General features: G+C 35.5%; 1 protein-coding gene across 5 annotated transcripts in view; it reads right to left on the bottom strand.

The window, feature by feature from the left end:
* The window catches only part of LOC125662903 (receptor-type tyrosine-protein phosphatase epsilon-like), a 66,928-nt gene extending 47,635 nt beyond the window's left edge, over positions 1–19,293 (bottom strand). For all 5 annotated transcript variants that reach the window (XM_056147056.1, XM_056147054.1, XM_056147057.1 and 2 more), the window contains exons 1-4: positions 19,132–19,293; positions 17,122–17,319; positions 12,409–12,633; positions 9,430–9,522 (exon numbers count right to left, since the gene is read on the bottom strand). In XM_056147056.1, the coding sequence (XP_056003031.1) occupies positions 9,430–9,522; positions 12,409–12,633; positions 17,122–17,319; positions 19,132–19,201 (586 nt within the window). In that variant the 5' untranslated portion in view covers positions 19,202–19,293. The remainder of the gene's footprint in view (positions 1–9,429; positions 9,523–12,408; positions 12,634–17,121; positions 17,320–19,131) is intronic.
* Between the last annotated feature and the right edge of the window lie 2,291 nt (positions 19,294–21,584).

Raw genomic sequence — 21,584 nt, forward strand, 5'->3', positions numbered from 1 at the left:
ATTGTTAGGTCGTTCTTTACATACTAATTTTGACAACGGATTACTCCGTTTGCCTGACCAAGATGTGGGGATCGCAACGGGTGTGACCGGTCAACAAGGGATGTTTAATTTTCCTATGAACCTGTTCCCACCTCTAGTATGTGCAGGAGTTTGTTTACCCTACTATTAATTTTGAGGTATCCCTAAACCCCGCAACGGAAAATGTATGCAATAATATTGTGAGGATATAAGCATTTTGTGTACATAAAAAGGCCCAAAAAATTTCACTGATTTAAATGCGTCTTGAATCAAGCTTGATATGTGTTTTTAATAAGTTCAATACATGCCAAGTATACTATCTCAACTTAAATCAAAGTCATTTCTAATTTTATAGCATTATTACGTCATAAATAAGAGTTTTTCCCGCCATTTTTTAAAAAGAGTTTGATAACTGTTAAATTTGATCCAGATTATTGCTTAGGAAGAGGTGTGCCCATCCGTCGAGCAAAATGCAATTAATATATATTGTGTATTAAGAAAAGACGAAAAATGTATTTGAATATGAATTTGCTCGACACATGGGCTGTATGTTTTCTAAAAGGAAAACACCCTGAATTTATGAAATTTTTCATTGATTTTGGCAATTTTATGCCAACTTCACGCTCCTGTCATACAACACAAAGCAATTTCGGATCAAATTAAATCTAGTTTTGATTTGCTTATATATTCCTTATTTGAAAGCCAGATTTTGGGACCCCTACTGAAATCATCTATTTTCTGGGCCAGTTGACAATAGAAACTGTACCTGCTTCTTAAAGAGAGAACGGGAAGTCATCCTTAAAATTTATATACTTCATAGTAATGCATATGCATTTTAAAACCATTATAACTTATTATGAAAAATATTAAGCAAACACCTGTGGGCACCTAGATATTTTCATCATGATTAAACTTGAAGTGATTTAAGTTTCACACCTGGTATAATGTGCAATTATGTATGACATCAAATTATAAAGCGAAGGAGTCCGGTGTGCATTAAAGGTGTGCCTCGATTATTTGGGATCGATTTATGTAAAGTGAAAGTTAATACACTGTACATGTGTTGGTATCCTACGGATATGTGTTGAACCCGAAGAGATACAACGGGAAAGAAAGATTGAAACAGATCCAATGAAAACTCTGGTGAAGTTTATGATCCTAGAAAGAGGAATTAACAGATTTATTTCATAATATATGAAATGGCTAAAGGAGAATTTATGTTTGAATGGAATTAAAAGGTAATCTGATTATTAACATAAATATTTAGATTAGCAATAAACTGCTAGAAGTCCTCGCCTATTTAGGAATGGAATGCTGCGGTCACTAATTCTCTATTAGTAGTAAATCAAACACAAGATGTTTAACTTGTTGGCTTGATAAGATCATGAATTATCGTTGTTTAATATATATCACACTGCTTTCTTTAAGTACGCACATGCACCTATAATGTGAAAATGCATGTACGTTAAAGACGTTTTGCCACGAGAGAACCCTGCTTGTTCTTTCCAATTTGTCAATGCCGAAAGTTCAAGATTTTTGTGACTCGCTAGGTACACTCTTGTAAAACCATTTTGACTTAATCAATTGATAGTGTAGAATTTTAAGATTGTTTTACCGCTTGTAAACAAAATCCTAAAATTTTGATTTCAACAAAATCAAGCATATTTTCCCGATTTTCGGTGTTATTTTACAGGGTCTACATTAATCATTCTAGTTCTTTTAAAAATCTTCCGTTCCATTCCGCGTTTTAGCAACACCCTTAATTTTGTATAGGAATTATGAGATTGATCACTGTTACTGTCATTTTTTCTATCTATCATATACGAATTACGGATTGTTATTAATGTTTAGCTCAAGTTAATACCGCTATCTTTGATCATAGTTTTCTGTGGTCTGTCTGTGTAAATTTCTTCTCATAAACCACGTGGCCGATTTCATTAAAATTGAATACAAAATAGCATTAGGTTCAGGGCCGTAAATTAACCTTCAATTTGGAGGAGGCAGGAAATTAGGCGGGGCACATTTTGTGCACACTGAACACGTTTCGTGCAAAATCCTTGATTCTAGGGCCTTCTAAGATGTTACTTGACTAACTCATTCTAAAAGAAAGATTTGGAATGCTTTTTAAGGGAGGTATCATGTTCTTAGTTATTGGAAACAACATAAATTCTAATGAACTTTAAATTTTAATTTTTTTTGGCTCAAAAGTTGGAGGAGGCAGCTGCCTCCTCCGCCTCCATGTAATTTACGGCCCTGAGGTTTAAGGATTTCAGGATCTCGAGAACCATCACATTCCCAGTGTAAGCTCCGTACGTACTGACAATTAGTGCAAACCATGATCATGCGGATCTGTGTGTGTTTAAAGTGGAAACGAAAAGATTTTGGTTTTAAAAATCAAAAAATTTAAAACCGAAAGAAATTGAATAAAAGCCGAAGATAACAAACAGTGATCAATCTCGTAACTCCTACAAGCAATGCAAAATAGAGAGTTGGGTAAACACGGACCTCTAGATATACCAGAGTTGGGATCTGGACGCCGTTTCATCAAACATCGTAACTAGTTGCGTAAGCTTAGTTTGGCGTAACCTTCTGACTAGACTTAATATTTGACGTAAGTCCGTTTCATCAAATGGCGTAAGATTAGAATTTACGCAAGTTTTCTACTAACTAGTAGAAACACTACGTCAGGGCGAACTCTTACGTAAGTACCTACGTAAGCAAAAATCATGGTCGACTGTTAGCTGTTTGTAAATATATATGGAATTTTTACCTACGTCGTGATCGATTTTTTCAAGACAGGATGCTGGAAGACGTTTACAACGATAAATATGTAAGGCCATAAGGGTTACTTCCCTTTGAAAACTAGTAAAATGGCTTGCCTTTACTGTATGATTATTTTTCACAAGTGCCTATCTGTACATGAATGATGAATGTACAGTGTTATTCCCAAATCCCTTTGTAAAGTAGTCCACCGTAAAGAGAACATTCACTGTGTTGTATTGTATGTAGGCTATTTATAAATCTCTTCAAAACTTCCGCTCTGACAAACTTGGAACAAATGATTAGCGACCCCGATTGAATTCGATCTCTGTCTTATGGTGGGTGGATTTACGGGAGTGTAATGTATATTTCATGAACAGTTACTTTAGGATATACTATTTTCCATTGTATATCTTAAATCTTGAAAAAATATCCCGTCTTAAAGGACACATATCGTGTTTTCAAAGTATACAAAATTATATGCATTTTGTCTTCCTTATGCTAATAGAAATTAATTGTAATAGTTCGTTCGCTGAAGTATTGCGATAATCAGCCACAATACGGACTTAAATCTAAGCCCCGATTTCAAAAAGCCTAGTTAATTAGATAGGTAGTCACGTGGTACAGTGACGTCATATGCGACCTTCGTTCGATCAACTTGTTGTAAAAGTAGTGTTAGATATTTTTAAAAACTCGGGTTTTAGGGCCCTAATTTATTTACCATGGATAACATTTATTTCGATGTTGACAAATTTCCCGAGTCTTATATCTTTTAGCCACCAGTGCACACAAATAGCGACCCAAATGTAGCGAGGAAAGCGAGTATGAAATCTGTGAGTAAATAATGTTTACTTGGGATCACTGTCTAAACACTATTTGGTAATGTCATTTCTGTAAACAACTGTAATTAGCGTTGTTGCTTTTTGAAAATAAACAGTGCAAATATTATTAAATTTATTTTTGGAGAAGTTAGATAGACCTAAATTATGATACGATTATGTATCATTGACAACTAGGCCTACTGTCACGGGTGCATTTCGAAAAGAAAAGAAAAATGATCAAACTTATGGTGAAAATCCCAATACTTTTATATTATTTTATTCAAGCAATTTTATTAATCCTTATTTTTTTGTTATCTACACGTTGTTACTTAGGAAGTGGGAGCGCGGCATGCTGTTGTTGTAAACACGTACGCGGTCCCTAAAAAAATGAAAGCATTATAATTCAATTCAAAGTTGGGAAATATCATATTTTATTATTTATAATTGAAAGTTCAATTAACTTTTATCTTTAAATTTCTTTTTTTAAAACTACCAGTTGGCAGACACTGCTAGCGAAGTTCTGCCTTTATGTTGTTACAAGGTGAAGGTCAGTTGGTGCGAGTGTGTATTGAATTTGAAAGCAGAACGGAAAGCATAAGCCGTAGCCCTATATGTAACAGTGCGTAGCTTCGATAGAACCATTTTCTCGCAGTTTATCTACGTCTTTGTCCAAGTGCTTGTTTAAAAAAGTACAGGGACAAATTCTACTGGTTTTTTATGGCAAAGTCGTTGTGCCTACAAAAAATATTCACGTCTTGTCCCTCATACCTTCCTTCGAAAATTGAAAAAAACACAGTTCAAAGCCTCTCTACTGACTGCAAGTGCACCCTTAAACGGCACAAAACACCCTAATGCAGTGTTATTTACAAGCCGTTAATGTGATAATTGTTTGTTTGTCAATTAAATCTAATATGTTTATGAAATGGCTAACAACTGTTTTCAAATCTTCTCGCTCGAGGTCGCATATGACGTCACAGATAATGGCGCGTAAATTATCGAAGAAAATATGCATATCGCAAAATTTGAATTTCATCGCTTTCAAACTCGAAAACTACGCAAAATGTTTTATTTAAAACACATGTAAAGTAGTTTTAGGCATGAAATGAATTAATTTTGCTGAAAAAATTAAAAAGTTTAAAAACATGCGATGTGTCCTTTAAGAGATACATCATATAACTATATTATGTATTTAATTATTAAGACTTTTTTTTTTAAAGATTTTTAAAATATCAATAATAAAGTTCTTCCAAATAAAAAAAAAAGGTCTTCGTAACAGTTCGATACTTGACGAATTTCGGTGATAAGTGATGTGCAGGATAAACCGTACAGATATAGATTTTATGTTATCAAATAAAGAAAAACATCTACATGTACATGTATATCAGGCACGAATCGGAGTGAATGGGAGGGGGGGGGGGGGGGTCACCCTGCCTTGTTACTCCACTTTTTTTAACAATACGATTTTATTAGCTCTTCTGAGCCGAAGGCTCAAAGAGCTAATCATATGGCCATATATCTGGCGTGCGATGTGCGTCAACTTTTTAAAAAGAGGGCTATATCTCAAGAACCCATTGGTCAATTTTTGTCAAGTTTGTCACAGGGTATCCTTGGCCCAAGGGCTTTCATTTGTACTAAAACTAGGGTTGTGACCTTTTAACAAGGGGGGATAATTAGGAAAATGCAAACAAAAGTAGTGGTTGCTAAAAAAAAATCTTCTCAAGAACCACTTGGAAAATTATCACCAAACTTATGCATAAGGATGAGGATATGTAAAAAAAATTGTTCAAGGCATCATCCTGGAGCAAAGGGTATGGTCTCAAGGTCACTTCAAAGTTGACCTTAAATTTTGTTTTGTTAAAACTTTGATATTTTGCTTAGTATAATGACTAGGATCATCAAATTTTGTCAGTTGATGCGTCTTAGGACCTAATATCATGTTGCTTCAAAAGTAGGTCATGGTGACCTACTTTTTGAATTTCGCAGGTAATTATTATTAAATAGATTTTGATGCATATCTTGGACACTTTTGAGCCTATGATTATCAAAAGTTGTCAGTTAATGGATCATGAGACCTTGAACTGCGTCATGTGAAAAGTATGTCACCATAACCTACTTTCTGAATTTTATGGCTAATCATTTATGAATACATTTTAGGTTGTTATTTCAGATACCGAGATGTTTAGAATCATCAAACCTTGTAAGTTAATGCGTCTAGAAGCCTCGAAACATATTTATTAAAAACAAGTAGGTCACAGTGACCTACTTTTTGAATTTTACAAACATTCAAATTTCACATTTTCAATTTTAGATGCATATTTTGGACACTATGAAAGCTAGGATCATCAAACTTTGTCAGTTGATGCATCTTGTGTCTTCATAGTTTGTTGACCAAAAAGTAGGTCACCGTGACCTACTTTTGGAATTTGACGGCTATATTTTAATATTTCAGATACTATTTGACCTACAATCATCAAACTGTCAGTTGATGGGTCTTGAGTCTTCAGAGTGTGTTGACTAAAAAGTAGGTCACCGTGACCTATTTTTGGATTTTGACGGCTATATTTGAATACTATTTGACTTGTCAGTTGATGCATTTTGAGTCTTCAGTGTGTCGACCAAAAGTAGGTCACCGTGACCTACTTTTGGACAGTTACATTTAAATTTTCAGGTACTATTTGACTTAACATCATCAAACTTTGTCAGTTGAAGCATCTTGACTCCTCGGAGTGTGCAGACTATAAATTAGGTCACCTTGATCTACTTTTTTTAACTTCAAAGCTATATTTAAATCAAATGCTAAGAAGCCTAGAATCATGAACCTGTTTCAGTTGATGTATCTTGAGTCCTCGGAGTGTGTCAATTAAGAAGTAGGTCACTGTGATATACTTTTTGAATTTCATGGCTATATTTAGATATTTCAGATACTAAGTGGCTTAGATCCATCAAACTTATTAAGTTGATGCATCTTGGCTTCTCAAAGTGTGTCAGCTAAAACGTAGGTCACTGTGACCTACTTTTGCTTTTTTTTGCAGATTTATACATCTTTCAAACTAAAAACCCAAGGATCATCAAACCTTGTTAGTAGATGCATCTCAGGACCTCAGGATAAAAGTAGGTCAGGATGACCCCCTTCTTTTATATTTTTTCAGTTAGTCAAATTGTTTTAGATGCTACCTTATGAATTGTTAAGCCTAGGATCATTAAACTTTGTCAGTTGATGTATCTCAAGGCCTCATAGTGTATCAAACAAACAGTATGTCACAACGATGTAATCCCTGAATTTACAGCTATTTTGTATAAGATAGATAAATCTTCTCTGTTCAAGTTATGCTTGTTTCAAAGTTGGTAAGGATACTTATCAAATCTATTAGCATTGATGTTCCACTCCTTTCAAAAAATGATAATCAATCCTCTGTATATAGTAAATATAATTGCATTAAAAATCGGACAAAATACAATGCGATCCCCTTGTTCTAAATGTATTTATAGTAAATTCGGTATTTAGCATCCCAGCCGTCTCTATGTCCTTTGAAAAAATTCATGTAGAAGAGAAATATGTACTACCCAGATATGCACGTGGGTTAAGTAACTTCATTTTGTAATATTTTGATTGCCTAATCTAATAGTGTACTGTATGATATCCCCTTCATACACTATCATGCGATAGGTCTTTAAAACCTTGTTAATTGATGAATCTTGGTTAGTGAGAATTTTTGCCTGTTCTACAATGTATCAGAAGAGCGATTCTAGGTCCATGGGCCTCTTGTTTTAATTTTGTACTGTAAGTGAATGAGAGGAATTTATGAATAAAAACTATTTAGTGAGGTATGATTATGAGCATTAATAGAAGAAGTCTACCCCCCCCCCCCCCACCCCCCACACACATGATGTTTGTAGGAAAATTTGAGGCACTCTTAATAATAGAGTCTAGCACCCCCACGATTGAAGAAAATGAAACATGAAAGAGAAAAAATTGTGGAAATCACTGCAAAAGATACCAACACCACCCACTCCACCCCACCTCCGAATTAGGATTTTGCAGATAGGACAAAACATTTTTTTTGCGTTATAACGCAAGATAAAAAGATTATTTGAAAAGCCAACATCTAATTTATGTCCCAGCTGCACCCCCCCCCCCCCCCCCCGTCACTTTGCAAAACGACGGTACGTGCCTGTATATAATCCCAAACTGTAAAATATGCACAAATATTCAATTTGTTTTAAAAACACATTTAGGCCTATGAGTCTACATTAATTATCCAATTAAAGTATAAATATATAGTTAATATCTATATACAATGTAGATGTATCGTGTCGACCTACATGCACTTAAAATATAATAACCTTTGAAATCATAAAACAACTACTTTTTGTAGAAGAAGAGATGTAAAATATATACATAGGCCTATATAGATAAAAACAAATTTTGTTTATAGAGTGATATGTTTGATTTAGTATGCAGTGCCCAAATAGTATGGTATAGGAAAATTTTACTGCCTCTGCCAACACGGCCATCTCTATCTCCTCCCAGTTCCGCTTGTGCATTTTCTTTGCGTTCTTTTCGTTCATTATTTTGGTCCAGACGACAAGTGAAAAAACCCGAAAGTATTATGTACGCATGCTCAGGACGCAGTAACTAAGCACGTAAGCTTACTTGAAAACTTAGTCGAGTAGTAACGTACGCATGTATTTACGTCGTTTCATGAAACGTGGTTTGCGCTAAACTAAGATTACACGTAACTAGATTTACGTAGTCGGCGTAAGACTTAGTTAGTTAAAAATTTACACTTATTGATGAAACGCCGTCCAGGTGCCTAGGAGAAGTAAGCATCCCCTGTCGACCTGTCTCACCCGCCGATACACTGTGCAGGGATCTTCATGTAATGCGAATTTGAAATATACTTTGAAAAACACAATCAATGGAGATTTGAAAAATATTTTCCAAAAAGAATCCACATTGCCAGATTTTTAGAAACATCTTTATGTGATAGAAAATCATTTTGTTTAGAACATTACATCCCGTACCAGGGTGTGGCCACAACAAGAGTTGATAATACATAGAAAAACTCTTCATTGAATATTGTTGTGACTTATCCCGGGTTAGGTGGGTTCTTAGTAGAATATCTGGGAATCTCTGTAAAAATGCACATTTATTCATCTTAAAATGCAAGCATTCAAATGTTCACAAGACTAAGTTGGACCATGAAATGTTTGAAAATGGTATATACAGAATTTTTTCTATAACATCTTCTCTAGAAACTAAAAGGTCAGCTGAATAGCCCCAGTACAAAGGTTGGGCCACAACAGCGTTTTAAACAGGTGAACAATCTGGTTCATTGGATATTGCTCTGTAGATGAAAACATTTTAATGTATTTCAGAATTGACTGTCTTTATCTTTAAAATTCTTCTCATGAATACCCCCAAAGTTTGTTCATACCATGAGCCAATGTGGAATCACAATAGTTTTATAGTAAAAATATTTGAAAACCTTTTGCCTCAAGTGGTACAACCAATCAAATCTTTCTTCCGTGAAGTTTCGGATTTCTTCATGGCATAGTCTCTTTGTCTTCAAAGTTTGAAATAAAATCCAAATTGGTATGCAAACAACTCCATAAAGCCTAGATTGACATTTGATTGCTAAAGGGATTGATGTGGCCCATGGGCCTCTTGTTTTCCTTGTAAAAATGTGTTTCGTGCTTTAAAGCTGATGAAAAATATACTCATTTTAGAGGTTAATTGAAATGAAATAACCTGCAACAATCACAATATTCGTCACAAGTTCATTATTGCTTTATTTTGTTAATTTGATGTGTTCCAAAAATTCTATACCTAGGCATTTTCCATCGGGATCGCACTCTCTACAGGATGCACCGGGACATTGCACGCAGTCCGATCCTTTCATGTACTGGTTTGAAATGCAGCCTGGTAGAATACAATAAAGACGAAATTTTTCACTTCAGTGAAAACAATAGTCCAATCATATATATATATATATATATATATATATATATATATATATATATATATATATATATATAATTTTAACATAATTTGCAATATTATCGTATTACACATTGTATCTGAACTATTTTATATAAAGCACGGAAATAGCAATGAACTCTTAAATGAACATACCTGCCCTAAGTAAAGAAATATCTAATATAAAGCACAGAAAATTTCACTTGATTTGGAGAGAGAGAGAGAGAGAGAGAGAGAGAGAGAGAGAGAGAGCTATAATCCAACAACACTCAACATCCAAAGTGTCGGATCTAATAGTAGATACGAGGTCAAATAAAAAAGGATTTAAAAAGCACTAAAAATGACCAACGACACGAACAACAGTGAATTGTTAAATTTTCGGGAGAACCTGTCCCTTCCTCAGGACGATAGAATATTTACATAGAAAAGAAAACTAAATAAGACTGATCAGTATTGACGCTCGATGGGAACAGACTTTTCTATTCCCACATATTACACTCAATAATTTTAATATGTAGACGTTTTGTTTGTTATCAGATTTTGTAGTTTAGTTGTAGTTCCCATTTTTATTTAGTTTTTGAGGTGACGAGCATAGGCTCTAATTTGCAGTCCTTCACCGGCAATGGTGATGTCTCCATATGAGTGAAAAATAGGGCACCGATAAACCGGTACATGATACGCCCGCATACATTATTGACCCAGGAATTTGAACAAGTAAGAAAGGATTATCCACAAAAGGATTTCGTCGGAGTTGCAATAATGTATTTTGCATTACACAAATCTAAGTCCAAAGGCTGTAACTCCTTCAAAAATAGTGGGTCAGCATTCCCCTTGTAATATGCACACCTACACACTGTGATCTTCCTTTGTACTAAGTTTCATTGAAATCCCCCAAGAGTTTAAGAGGAGTTGCGAAGACAAGTTACTTGCATAAAATAAATATAAGTCCAAGGGCCCTAACTTCTTCAAAAATAGGGGTGCAGCATTCCTCTTGTAATATGCACATCTTCACATTGTCATATTCTTTGTACCAAGTTCCATCAAAATCCCTGAAGGGTTTAGGAGTAGTTGCGAAGACAAAGTATTTTGAATAGAAAAAACCAAGTCCAAGATCCATAACTCCTTTAAAAAACATTGGACAACATTTCCCTTGCAGTATGCATACCTCCACATTGTGATTTTTCTTTGTTCCAAGATTCATTAAAATCCCCCAAAGGGTTTGGGAGAAGTTGTGAAGACAAAGTATTTTGAATAGAAAAAAAATTAAGTCCAAAGGCCACAACTCCTTTTAAAAAAACATTGACCAGTGTTCCCCTTGCAATATGCACAGCTCCACATTGTCATCTTTCTTTGTACCAAGTTTCATCAAAATCAACCAAAGGGTTTAGGAGGAGTTGCGAAGACAAAGATAAAGAGACAGACGGACGACAGCGGTATATCATAATACGCCCGCATTTTTATGCGGGCTCATAACAATTCTCGATTAAACAATATTTGATCTATCAATCAATTTACTTTTAAAATAACTCTCGCCTGAGCCCACTTGAAGCCAGAGGCCACCCTATCCCCTTTCGCTCCTTCAACACAATTTCTCCAGATGCCATGTTAAATCGAAACCTTGCATATAAGACCCTAGCTGATACTTGATATATTCGGAAGGGTGTGATAAAATTTCAGATAAAATGGCCAGTATTTGCACTTTATGAGAATGGATTTACATTATACGTTGATGTACAGTTACATTGACGTGCAGTTCGTTAGAATAAATCCATGTTAAACCACAGGCCTTACGGCATGGATCATGCACCCCACCCACCTTATTGTTTTTCTGATCTGAAATCAACGCATTTTTTCATGTTTTATATGCATTAAAGATTATTGAAAAATGGTATTATCGTCTCTGTTACGTAGTAGTAAAAATATCGTTATCAGTTCTACATCTTCTTACTATCGCTGAAAACGTTTTACTGATACGTAATTCATATTAATGCAATAAGTCTTTTGATATAGTAACCCATTAAACTGCTATTTCTATAAAGTACTGTAAAAACTCAACAAATTTATTAATCAACTAATACCGTAACAAATAAATTGGCAGACATTTTTCCAGTTGATTAACCTTCACACGATAAACCTGGAATGCATGCCGTGGCGCGTAAAACCGAAGACCTAAACATAGGTAGTGGTTAGTCTTAAGTGAGATTCACGGGTCTTTCATGTGACCTTCAAATCGGAGGTCCCGTGTCGCAGCAGGCGTTAAGCACATTGCTACCCCTCTGTACTTCACTTACAGCTTGTGATGTATCAATGTGAGATTAAAATCCTCGACGGGACGTAAAACAGAGTCTAAAGTTTTCCTCATTAGTGGAGCCAGGGAATGGCCGGTCCCGATTCAGATAAACGTACAGGCGCAAGCTAACTTTTCCACAAAGCATCCGGTTAACTTCGCGTATACATTTATACGTGGACATCTAAGTTCACGCAATGAATAGAGGAATACTCATGCTTAGTTTGGAGCAAAACTACTATCATACTTTAAGCTTATTCATTTAAGCAAAAGTACTAATGTAAAACTTATACGGTACCAATTTTGATGCATCAGATGCGCATTTCGACAAATAATGTCTCTTCAGTGATGCTCAACCGAAATGTTTGAAATCCGATATAACTATTAAGTTTTAGAGCTAAATATAGCCAAAAACAGCGTGCCAAAAAAAGTGGAGCCAAATTCGTCCAAGGATAAGAGCTATGCATGAGGGAGATAATCCTTAATTTTGAAATTTTTGTATAAATCAATTATAAATCCGTTTCAAAATTATGAAGACTTACCAACAACTTCTATCTCACAAATATCAAGAAATGGCCGCTTCTCTTTGTCAGAGGTGTTGTTTTGATATACGTAAAGGTAGCGTGCTCTGGCTTTACAACTGTTCGACACAATTGTTTCCGGGTCATCTTCAGAGGTATTGTGTTTGTAACATATTTCCCACTCTTTTGGGCCCTCTTTCATCTCTTTTGAATGATATAAAGCATAACCTTTCAATCTGTGTACATCTACAAGAATGGAAACATGCATAATCTATGAGCAAAAAGGTCAAGTTAAGTAAAATGGAAAATGATTGTAACAAATCGTTCAAAAGTCGAAGACCTTCCATTTTCTTTACAACTCTACCGTTAAAACAATACAAGTTACGTGTGTAACTGACGGTAAATAAATTGAAAAATAAAATAACAAATAGAACAAGTATTCTGAAAGTATTACAAAAGCAATACACGTCCCCCCACCGGCAGCTTTAATATTCGAGATAATGTACATTTGATGCTGTCTGACCTTGAACTGTGACTTCTGAACCCTGTTCGTAATACTACTTACTATCAACTGTTTGAAGGTCGATTTCGAATACCAGCGATTTCAGTCGGAGTACTACCAACTGATCAGACTTCACTCACTGATTACTGAAAATACTCGCGTGATTGACATATTTGACATATATTTTCATTGATATGCTCCTTTTGCGATTAATGAGCTTGAAACGTGAAATTAATGAAGTGATTTTGTCAACTGCCTCTTTTCAGATGTCCTACATTTACAGCCTTTCCTTTGGAATCTGATACCGATTAAAAACGTAAAAAATGAGAATTTGTTTCTTCACCAAGCGTCACAAAATTAGAAATGGATCCGTAGTTTGCCACAATTTCAAATGAATCCTTGCACGCATAACGGAGGATATATGTGTGGAAAACCATCGGGGCAGACAGGGAAAACACATCTAGTCCCCTTCGGTTTTACAAACCGGTAGAGGACTAATGACATATTTGTGGTTGAATATATATAATCTCATTGAATGGATCTGAAGCGATAAACCCGTCAAATCAGCACAAAATGTCGATTCGTGAATCATTGTCCTCCTGACGGTCATTCCTGTTCGTACATGTAACTCTGGTATACCCTGGTCTCGAATGTCACCAAATTTGGTAAATGCGGAAGAGAGGTAAGTACTGCGGAAGTGCCAGATTTGTTAACAAATTAATATGCCAATTTTATAGCAAATTCATTATCAAAATTTCATTTGAGTGGCATATGAAAGGTGGAGGTAACGAACACTGATCAATCTCATAACTCCTACAAGCAATACAAAATAGTGAGTTGGGCAAACACGGACCCCTGGATACACCAGAGGTGGGATCAGGTGCCTTGGAGGAGTAAGCACCCCCTGCCGACCGGTCACACCCACCGTGAGCCTTATATCCTGATCAGGTAAACGGTGTTATCCGTAGTCAAAATCACTGTGCCAAGAACGGACTAACAATCGGTATGAAACACGTCAGACAGCAATTGACCCAATGATAGGTTGTATTGACGAACTAGTTCATTATAACGACCATAGAATTTGCGAAATGCTGACTTCAATCGAGACTGTTGAAACCACTGTACCATCAACTTATTTGTCAGTACCTTGGCTTGATTTAAAAACTGACCATACGCAGAACAAGCTCTTGCGTATCGAATCAGTTGAGAGATATAAACACCATATGCAGGTGATAATGGAATATTGCAACATAAATATGGGAAGTTGACGATGGAGAAGCTGAAATCATCCCATTTGTCATAAAGATGAATTGTCAGTTTGCCATTAATGTCTACTTTCAATAAAATACCTAAGTATGAAGCAGAAGTGGACGACTCTTTTGTGTCTTTTATTTCGAGCTCGCAGGGATATATCGAATCGACATGAATGAAAGTTACTATTGTTAATAGATAAAACGTCGTCGATATATCTAAATGTCGAATTGAAGGCCACGGCAAGAGATTTTTTTCTTCTCACGTAGAAGTTTTTTAAAAATAAAATCTACTTCATATGAATACATTGATTGAATATATCTTGCTTAACGTCTCACTCGAGAATTTTTCACTCATATGGAGACGTCACCAAGACTGGTGAAGGGCTTCAAATTTAGGCCTATGCTTGGCGCTTACGGCCATTGAAGAGTGAGTGTTCTTTAGCGTGCCACACCTACTGTGACACGGGTCATCCGTTTTTAAGGTCATCTTCGAGGACCCGTGACATTCACACCTGATGCCGAGCGTTTGGAACTGTCACTACCTGTTTTAACGACTTAGGTCTGTTGCGGCCGGGATTCGAACCCCGGCCTTCCGCAAGAAATAGGTCAGCTAACAAAGGAGCACAATTCGTGTCCATGGGAATTCCAACAGACTGTTGGAAAACCTGATCACCAAAGACCATGAATATATTGTCAATGAGGAACTCTAGCATAGTTTTTATTTCTACTTCAGAGTATTTGTGCGTGGAATCGGGGTGGTGTTTAACAAAGTAATTCTTTGGATGACTGATCACTACATGTAGATATGAATATTGAATATTTCCGTTTTCCATTTTTGTTGAAGAAGCAACTGTATATGATGTCAGAAAGTCTAATCTTTAATTTATCGTGATGAATGGTCGTGTAAAGTGTTGAAAAGTCATAGGTTTTGATGTTATTGATTTGGGTAAAGTTTTGCGATTTCAAGTTTACTAAAAGTTCTTCAGAATATTTTTAGAATCCACATTTGATTAACAACACTTCTGGCATATGTAGTCGCACAGTAAGTTTGAAGTTTCTCCTTCACAGTTGTTAATATTTTCGTGAGGAGGAAAGATATGGGCTTAGTAGAGCACTTACTAGATCCAGCAATATAGCTTTGTTTGTAAGGGTTTTTATGTAGTTTAGGAATCCAGTATAGGTACGGCAACTCATATTCATTCGACCCATTGACTGGGATATTAAATGTGTCTAAAACTGAAGCATGGTTTTGAAGAATTTTATCTTTTGAAAGGACAGATATTTGCGTTATCATTACTTTCTTAAACTTATAAAACTTAAGAGTCATACAAGACACGGTGTAATGTTTTAAAAGAAACGAAAATTGTAGTTGTTCACGTCAGTTTCCATCTTCCTATGACTTCGGTCTCAGCAAACCGATAAGTTCGGTAATCATCGTTCCCATGTCCAAGGCTGTGGCGGTTTGTAAGAAACGCTCATTGTGGGTATGCTCTCAAGAAGTATTCCCTTGTTTAGTTTGCTTTGTTTTTATGTCCCAGAGTCGAACATTCGGGAACATACAGTATAATTTTTGGCCTGTCCGTCTGTCTGTGGCAAAAACTTTAATCTTGGTCATATCTTTTACACCAAAAGAAATAGACCTTTCATATTTGGTATGTGTGTTCTTTGTGGTGAGACATTTGCAATGCCATCAAATCTTTGTCCTAGTGACCTTAACATTGACCTTTGATTATTTGAAAAATTTGAATATAAGCCATATCATTCAAATCGCAAGAGGTGCTGTATTTTTACATCAAGAATGTGCATTTCTTGTGAGAAGACCTTCCCAAAATTACCGGCAGTGGTGACGTCTCCATATGAGTGAAATATTCTCGTGCGGGATGTTAAACAATATTATATCAATCAATCAATGACGAACTCCGGATATTATTTTAACAACGGGAACATAATTATACACATCTGCAACCCACCCACCCTCCATCTCAAGTTGTGGAAGAGCATGTGTCACTTCTGGTTCTCCTGTAGTTAGTAAGGTGGCAATTTTCTATACATATTTTGTTCAAACCTATTGGATTCTTTTACATGTACAATGTCATAATTCAAATATTCATTTTAAAACAGTAATTTCGCGCGCGTGTGTAAATTGTTTGAACTAAATCACGAAAATTTCATCTTTTGAAGTATCAAGTTTATCCACCCATCCCTTGCCCTAATTGTCTGTGTTTAATTGTAGGAGCATCTAGAACCCCTGCCTTGATTAAAAAATATAAACAAAAATATATTCGAACAATATCACTGCATGTCATAACAACTTTATTTTATCATATATTTTGAATTGAAATTTACCCCACCCCATTTGTATTTTATTGTAAGGCAGATCCAGCAAGGGTCCAGAACCCACTCTCTTCAATTGAAAATTCTAGACAGAATCATACATTTTGTATACATCTTATACAGTAGATATTGCAAGTTTGAGCATTATATTTGTCAATTGATTCTATATCTTGAACGTCTGTCGTTTTGTCCTTGACCTGCTGCATTTGTATGAGAAACAGCACCCACATCACTATCCAATCACGTGACGAATCAAAATAGTATTGTAAACATTAAACTATGTGTCATCGTAACTGACAGATCAAAAAGATTTTTTAAAAGTAGCCTTGCGTGTTCACAGGCATTCAAAAATCAGAAACTGTTAAACATACTGTTATTCGAAAAGGCTATAATAACGAACAAAAATGAAATGATATTTATGATACAATGTAAGCTGAAATACAACTATGAAAGGTGAAGATAACGAACAGAGATCAATCTCATAAATCCCATAAAGATCCCACTATCTTTGAAAAGCAACTAATGAAAAAAAAATGCTGATTTGAAGAGAACATTCGTTCACAGTGACAAAATAATTATCAAACGTGTAAAGAATTATTTATAATAGAAATTAATTAAATACCTATGATTGGGTGATATACTTACAACCTTCTCCGTAGTAAATAGTGATATTGTAGATATTGGACAAATTTCCCAAATCTACGATGGCGTATGTGAAGTTCTTCGTTTTGCTGTCGGAATGCGTACAAAGATTTTCGGTCTGGCTCCTATTACCATCCGTCATTCTGTGTTCCTCAGTGGCTTTAGGACTCATCTTAGCATCTTTATTAAGTGCCAGATTCTCTAAAATGTGAAATAAATTAAATTGAGTACCAAGATGAAAGTTTAATTTAAAACTTGAGATTTGCATCTAAATATGCTTTTAAAATACTACACATCAAATTGTTTTTTCTTCAAATAACGTAAAAATTAAATACTGTATTAATAAAATTTCAATTATATTGGCATTGAGTATTTCTCTCATATCTACGTATGTAAGATACAGATATTCTATGAAAGAAAGGTATGTAAGATATTTCTTTCTCACATTATCACCAGTGTGAGATCGACTTTACCCATGTGAGACAGCCATGTGAGATTTTTCTGTCTCACACTGCTGCGACGTCATTTGATTGTGACGTCATATATTTTCTATGATTTACATTACACGGTGAAGATTTACGTTACACAGTGAAGTAAAAATATTTTGGATTGTTATCTTTAAATTTTAATGTAGTATAGCTTTCTGGTGGACAACCTTGGGTTTTTTAGTTTACACTTACAGTGTAAACCATTTTCGGGTATGCTCTTTCTGCCTATCTAATTAGTTTTTGCATCGAAGTTCAAATGACGATTTTGATAATCTAAAATTTTCTGAAAGCTCCTAATTTTATGCACTAAACTGTAGTTAAAATGTGAGAAAAATAATCCTTCATTATTTACTCGTGTGGGATAGGGAAATTCCACCTCTGGAACAAGATTCGCTGTCTAGGACTCGGCAAAGCCTCGTCCAAGACTGCGAATCTTGTCCCCTCGGTGGAATTTCCCTATCTCACACTCGTACTAATGAAGGATTCTATTAATCTTTCATATCACGTGACGTTTATCTTACATATCCCGTGACGTCATAATCAATACACAACTAGCTTGCAACATACCTCGCCTCGATTGACGAACACTAGCGTCTGCAAAGCTCTTGTACAAAAAAAAATGACAGATTGTAATGTCCCTGATAATCTCCAGGTGTATGTGACCGGACACAAAAATACACATTCCTTCAACAATTACCGCACAGTCAACAACAGTCACAAATTCCTCATACACCTACGGTATGTCATCCTGTGCATTATGCCAGTTCACAGAAACCCAGCCCACACGTTCTATTAGTTCTAAGCCTACCTCCACATTCACTTTGTCAACGTCTACTGTCCGTGTCTCAGGTGAAATAAGTGCCTTCAATGTCCATGAGACTCGAGTCCTTGCACGCGTGGAAAACGAAAGCCTAGCCATGCCCATATCCACCAACAAAAACCACTTGGAATCTCTCTTCACATACTCGTCATTAAATAACTGCTCAATTAATATCAATAGCAATGCTCCTCTAAGACAAAAAACGTGCAGTTGAGGATTCATATTCTGATTAGGTCTGTCAAAATGTTTCGCGCTGATGGACTGTCGAGTTACGTCACGCATCACCCTGATTATTGATTTAACTCTAATATCATTCACTTAAACACTCGTCGGCCGATTTTTTGTCGGCAACATAGTTACCAAAATGAAGGTCGTAGAATTCGATTCTGGTGTTATTTTTAATGTACAGCGAAAATTTAATTAATTGGAAATTTCTCAAAATGGCGTCGCTAGGCTCAAGGAAAACGGAAAACTCTAAAAATATGAGAGAAAAATACTCTCTTATGAGTTGCCATGAAATATTAAGGTGATTCCACCCTCGGGGTTGCAAAAAAGCGGTAAAACCCTCGGCAAAGCCTCGGGTTTCACAGATTTTTTGCAACCCTCGGGTGTAATCACCTTATATTTCATGGCTACTCATAAGAGAGTCTTATAATCTACTATGAGTAAAATTTTAAACATCAATTCAAATAGTAAAAAACTCACCTTGTTTGTTATGCACAGGAAAACAGAAAAGAAAAACGAAATAAAATACTGAAATATGTACAGATTTCATCACTGCCTGTACATAGATCTGAAAGTCTGTATAGAAACACACCAAGGAAGAGAAAATGGAATCTACCAACAGCTTCAAAATGAAACAACAAGGAAGAGAAAATGGAATCTACCAACAGCTTCAAAATGAAGGCCTTACAGAGAACACGCTCAAGGATGAAAACTGTATACTGTAAAAATATATCATCTTATTGGCTGGAAGACAATTAAAATACATACACCTACAGGAAAAGGGTATTTAAACGTTCCTCTGTACATCAGTTGTTAAAATATGCCACTTTCCGTGCTATAACTGTGTATTAGATGTATATGTTTGAGTTTCCTTTTTTCTAGTATCTCCTTATCCTACTTACATAAATACCGATTCACTCTCTAAGTAAAAGACACGATGATGACACTGTCATATTCATAGCTCTTTATAGTCTTTGAAGTAAGAAAACCCTCATCATCACTTTTGTTTCCATGCATTTTATTTTAGGACTCTCGAGGTACACGAGTTATTTTGATAGCGTTCTCCATACTTTCTCATGGATGAAATACAATTGTTTTTATTTTGTAACTACATATAACTCCTTTCCTGCATGATGTAATAAAGATAATCCAATAAATTAAAGTACATGTAATACTCGGTTGACGTCCGCAATATATTCTCTTATGTTTTATTTTAAGGTTTTCGAAATTTACATTGTGACGTCAAGGCTGCAACGGCTAAGGGAATGCCAAGTTCCGTTGCACTACAACCTCAATGGGAGATACATGTCGTAGTGAGTTGTGTTCCCCTGTTTCCCGCTTGGCGGATATAGCTCAATGTCCCGGTCCACACTGGATGCGATATATAACGGCAGTAAAGTTTAAAGGGGCATTAGCTGCCTCCCACACAGTTTAGTTGTACGGACCCCCCACCCCTCCCCCCACACACATAGTTTAGCTGTACGGACCCCCCACCCCTCCCACACACACACACATAGTTTAGCTGTGCGGACCCCCACCCCCCACCCCCACATATATATAGTTTAACTGTACAGACCCCTACCCCTCCCACACACACACATAGTTTAGCTGTAGCTGGTGGTCCCTTTTTACCATCCCTCTTCTCAAAGAAAAATTAAATTTATATATACTTCTCGGTGAATATTAAACACTGATATATCTCCAGTAAGTGTGCAGTCCTTTTTCCTTGGAATATTGAAATATAATGGTAGAGAAACTAAGTTTTAAATGGTCATCCTCAGTCTGAAAACTTCAGAATTACTACCAGGGGTCAGTACAGGTAAATGAGGTAGAAAGAAAACGTATTGTTTTTGTAGATTTTCATTGTATTATTTTTATGAATTTCATCACCTGCACAAGATTGTCCAGTCTTGCCTTTTGGATATACTTTTCTCTATTACAAAAATGACTTATAAGTAGAAAAGAGAAATCTTGACAACTTTGTGCTTGATATAAACAAAGACTTTAATAACCTGTCATTCGATGAATAACAATAGAGATTTAACAAAAACTGACAAACGCGATTTCAAAACACGGCATAGCTCTCAATGTTAAGGAGGTATGCTACACCAAAGAACTTTGATATAGATGAAAAGTGGATGATATGTATAACAATATTTTGAATTTGAAAACTTTCAAATTTACTTTATTTAGTCAAAAAGTGCAATTTTAGTAGAAAGCAATATGGAAAAAACTATAAAACCCCTGCTGGACTAACCCGTGAACTGCAATTCAGCAGTCGATGCGCTAATCTACTGAACTACTCAGCTAGGCGTTGCTTTTTTAAATGAACAGACATTTGTCCGATATCTATATTTTCATCCATGTTTTAAAAGGAAGTCAGCGATTATGACGATGTAGAGTACCTCCTTGACGAAGTTTTCATCAAAATAAAGTGCCAAACCTCTACGTTTAGGTATTAATAAACATCTTGGGGCATTGTAAATTGCATAATTCAAACTTTGATGTTTTACTAAATCATTGGGGCCGTATGTCACAGCTAAAGTCGGGAGGTCTTTTGTCACCAAAATTGAATTCAATGAAAATTCTTCTCTATTATATATTTCAGTAATGCCAGTATTTGATTATTTCAAACACTTTTTAACCTCAAAACAGGCACATGAATATGTGATTTTGGTGATTAATAATTATTGTCTTGCAAGACAATAATTCTTCCTTAATATATATTTCTTATACTAAAAACGGTTATCTAACATAATTTTATTAGGGTTTTTTTTTTTGTTGAACAAAATAATTGTTTTATTGGTCATTAATAAATATATATTCCTATGCCATTGAGAGATTATTTTTTTAAATGGTTGCCATTACTTTCATAGCCCCTTTATCCATTAGGGGGACAACATTCCATTGTACAAAGGGGCAAAGTCATGTGA

The sequence above is a fragment of the Ostrea edulis genome, chromosome 8 (assembly GCF_947568905.1).
Source record: "Ostrea edulis chromosome 8, xbOstEdul1.1, whole genome shotgun sequence".
Taxonomy (NCBI): Eukaryota; Metazoa; Mollusca; class Bivalvia; order Ostreida; family Ostreidae; genus Ostrea; species Ostrea edulis.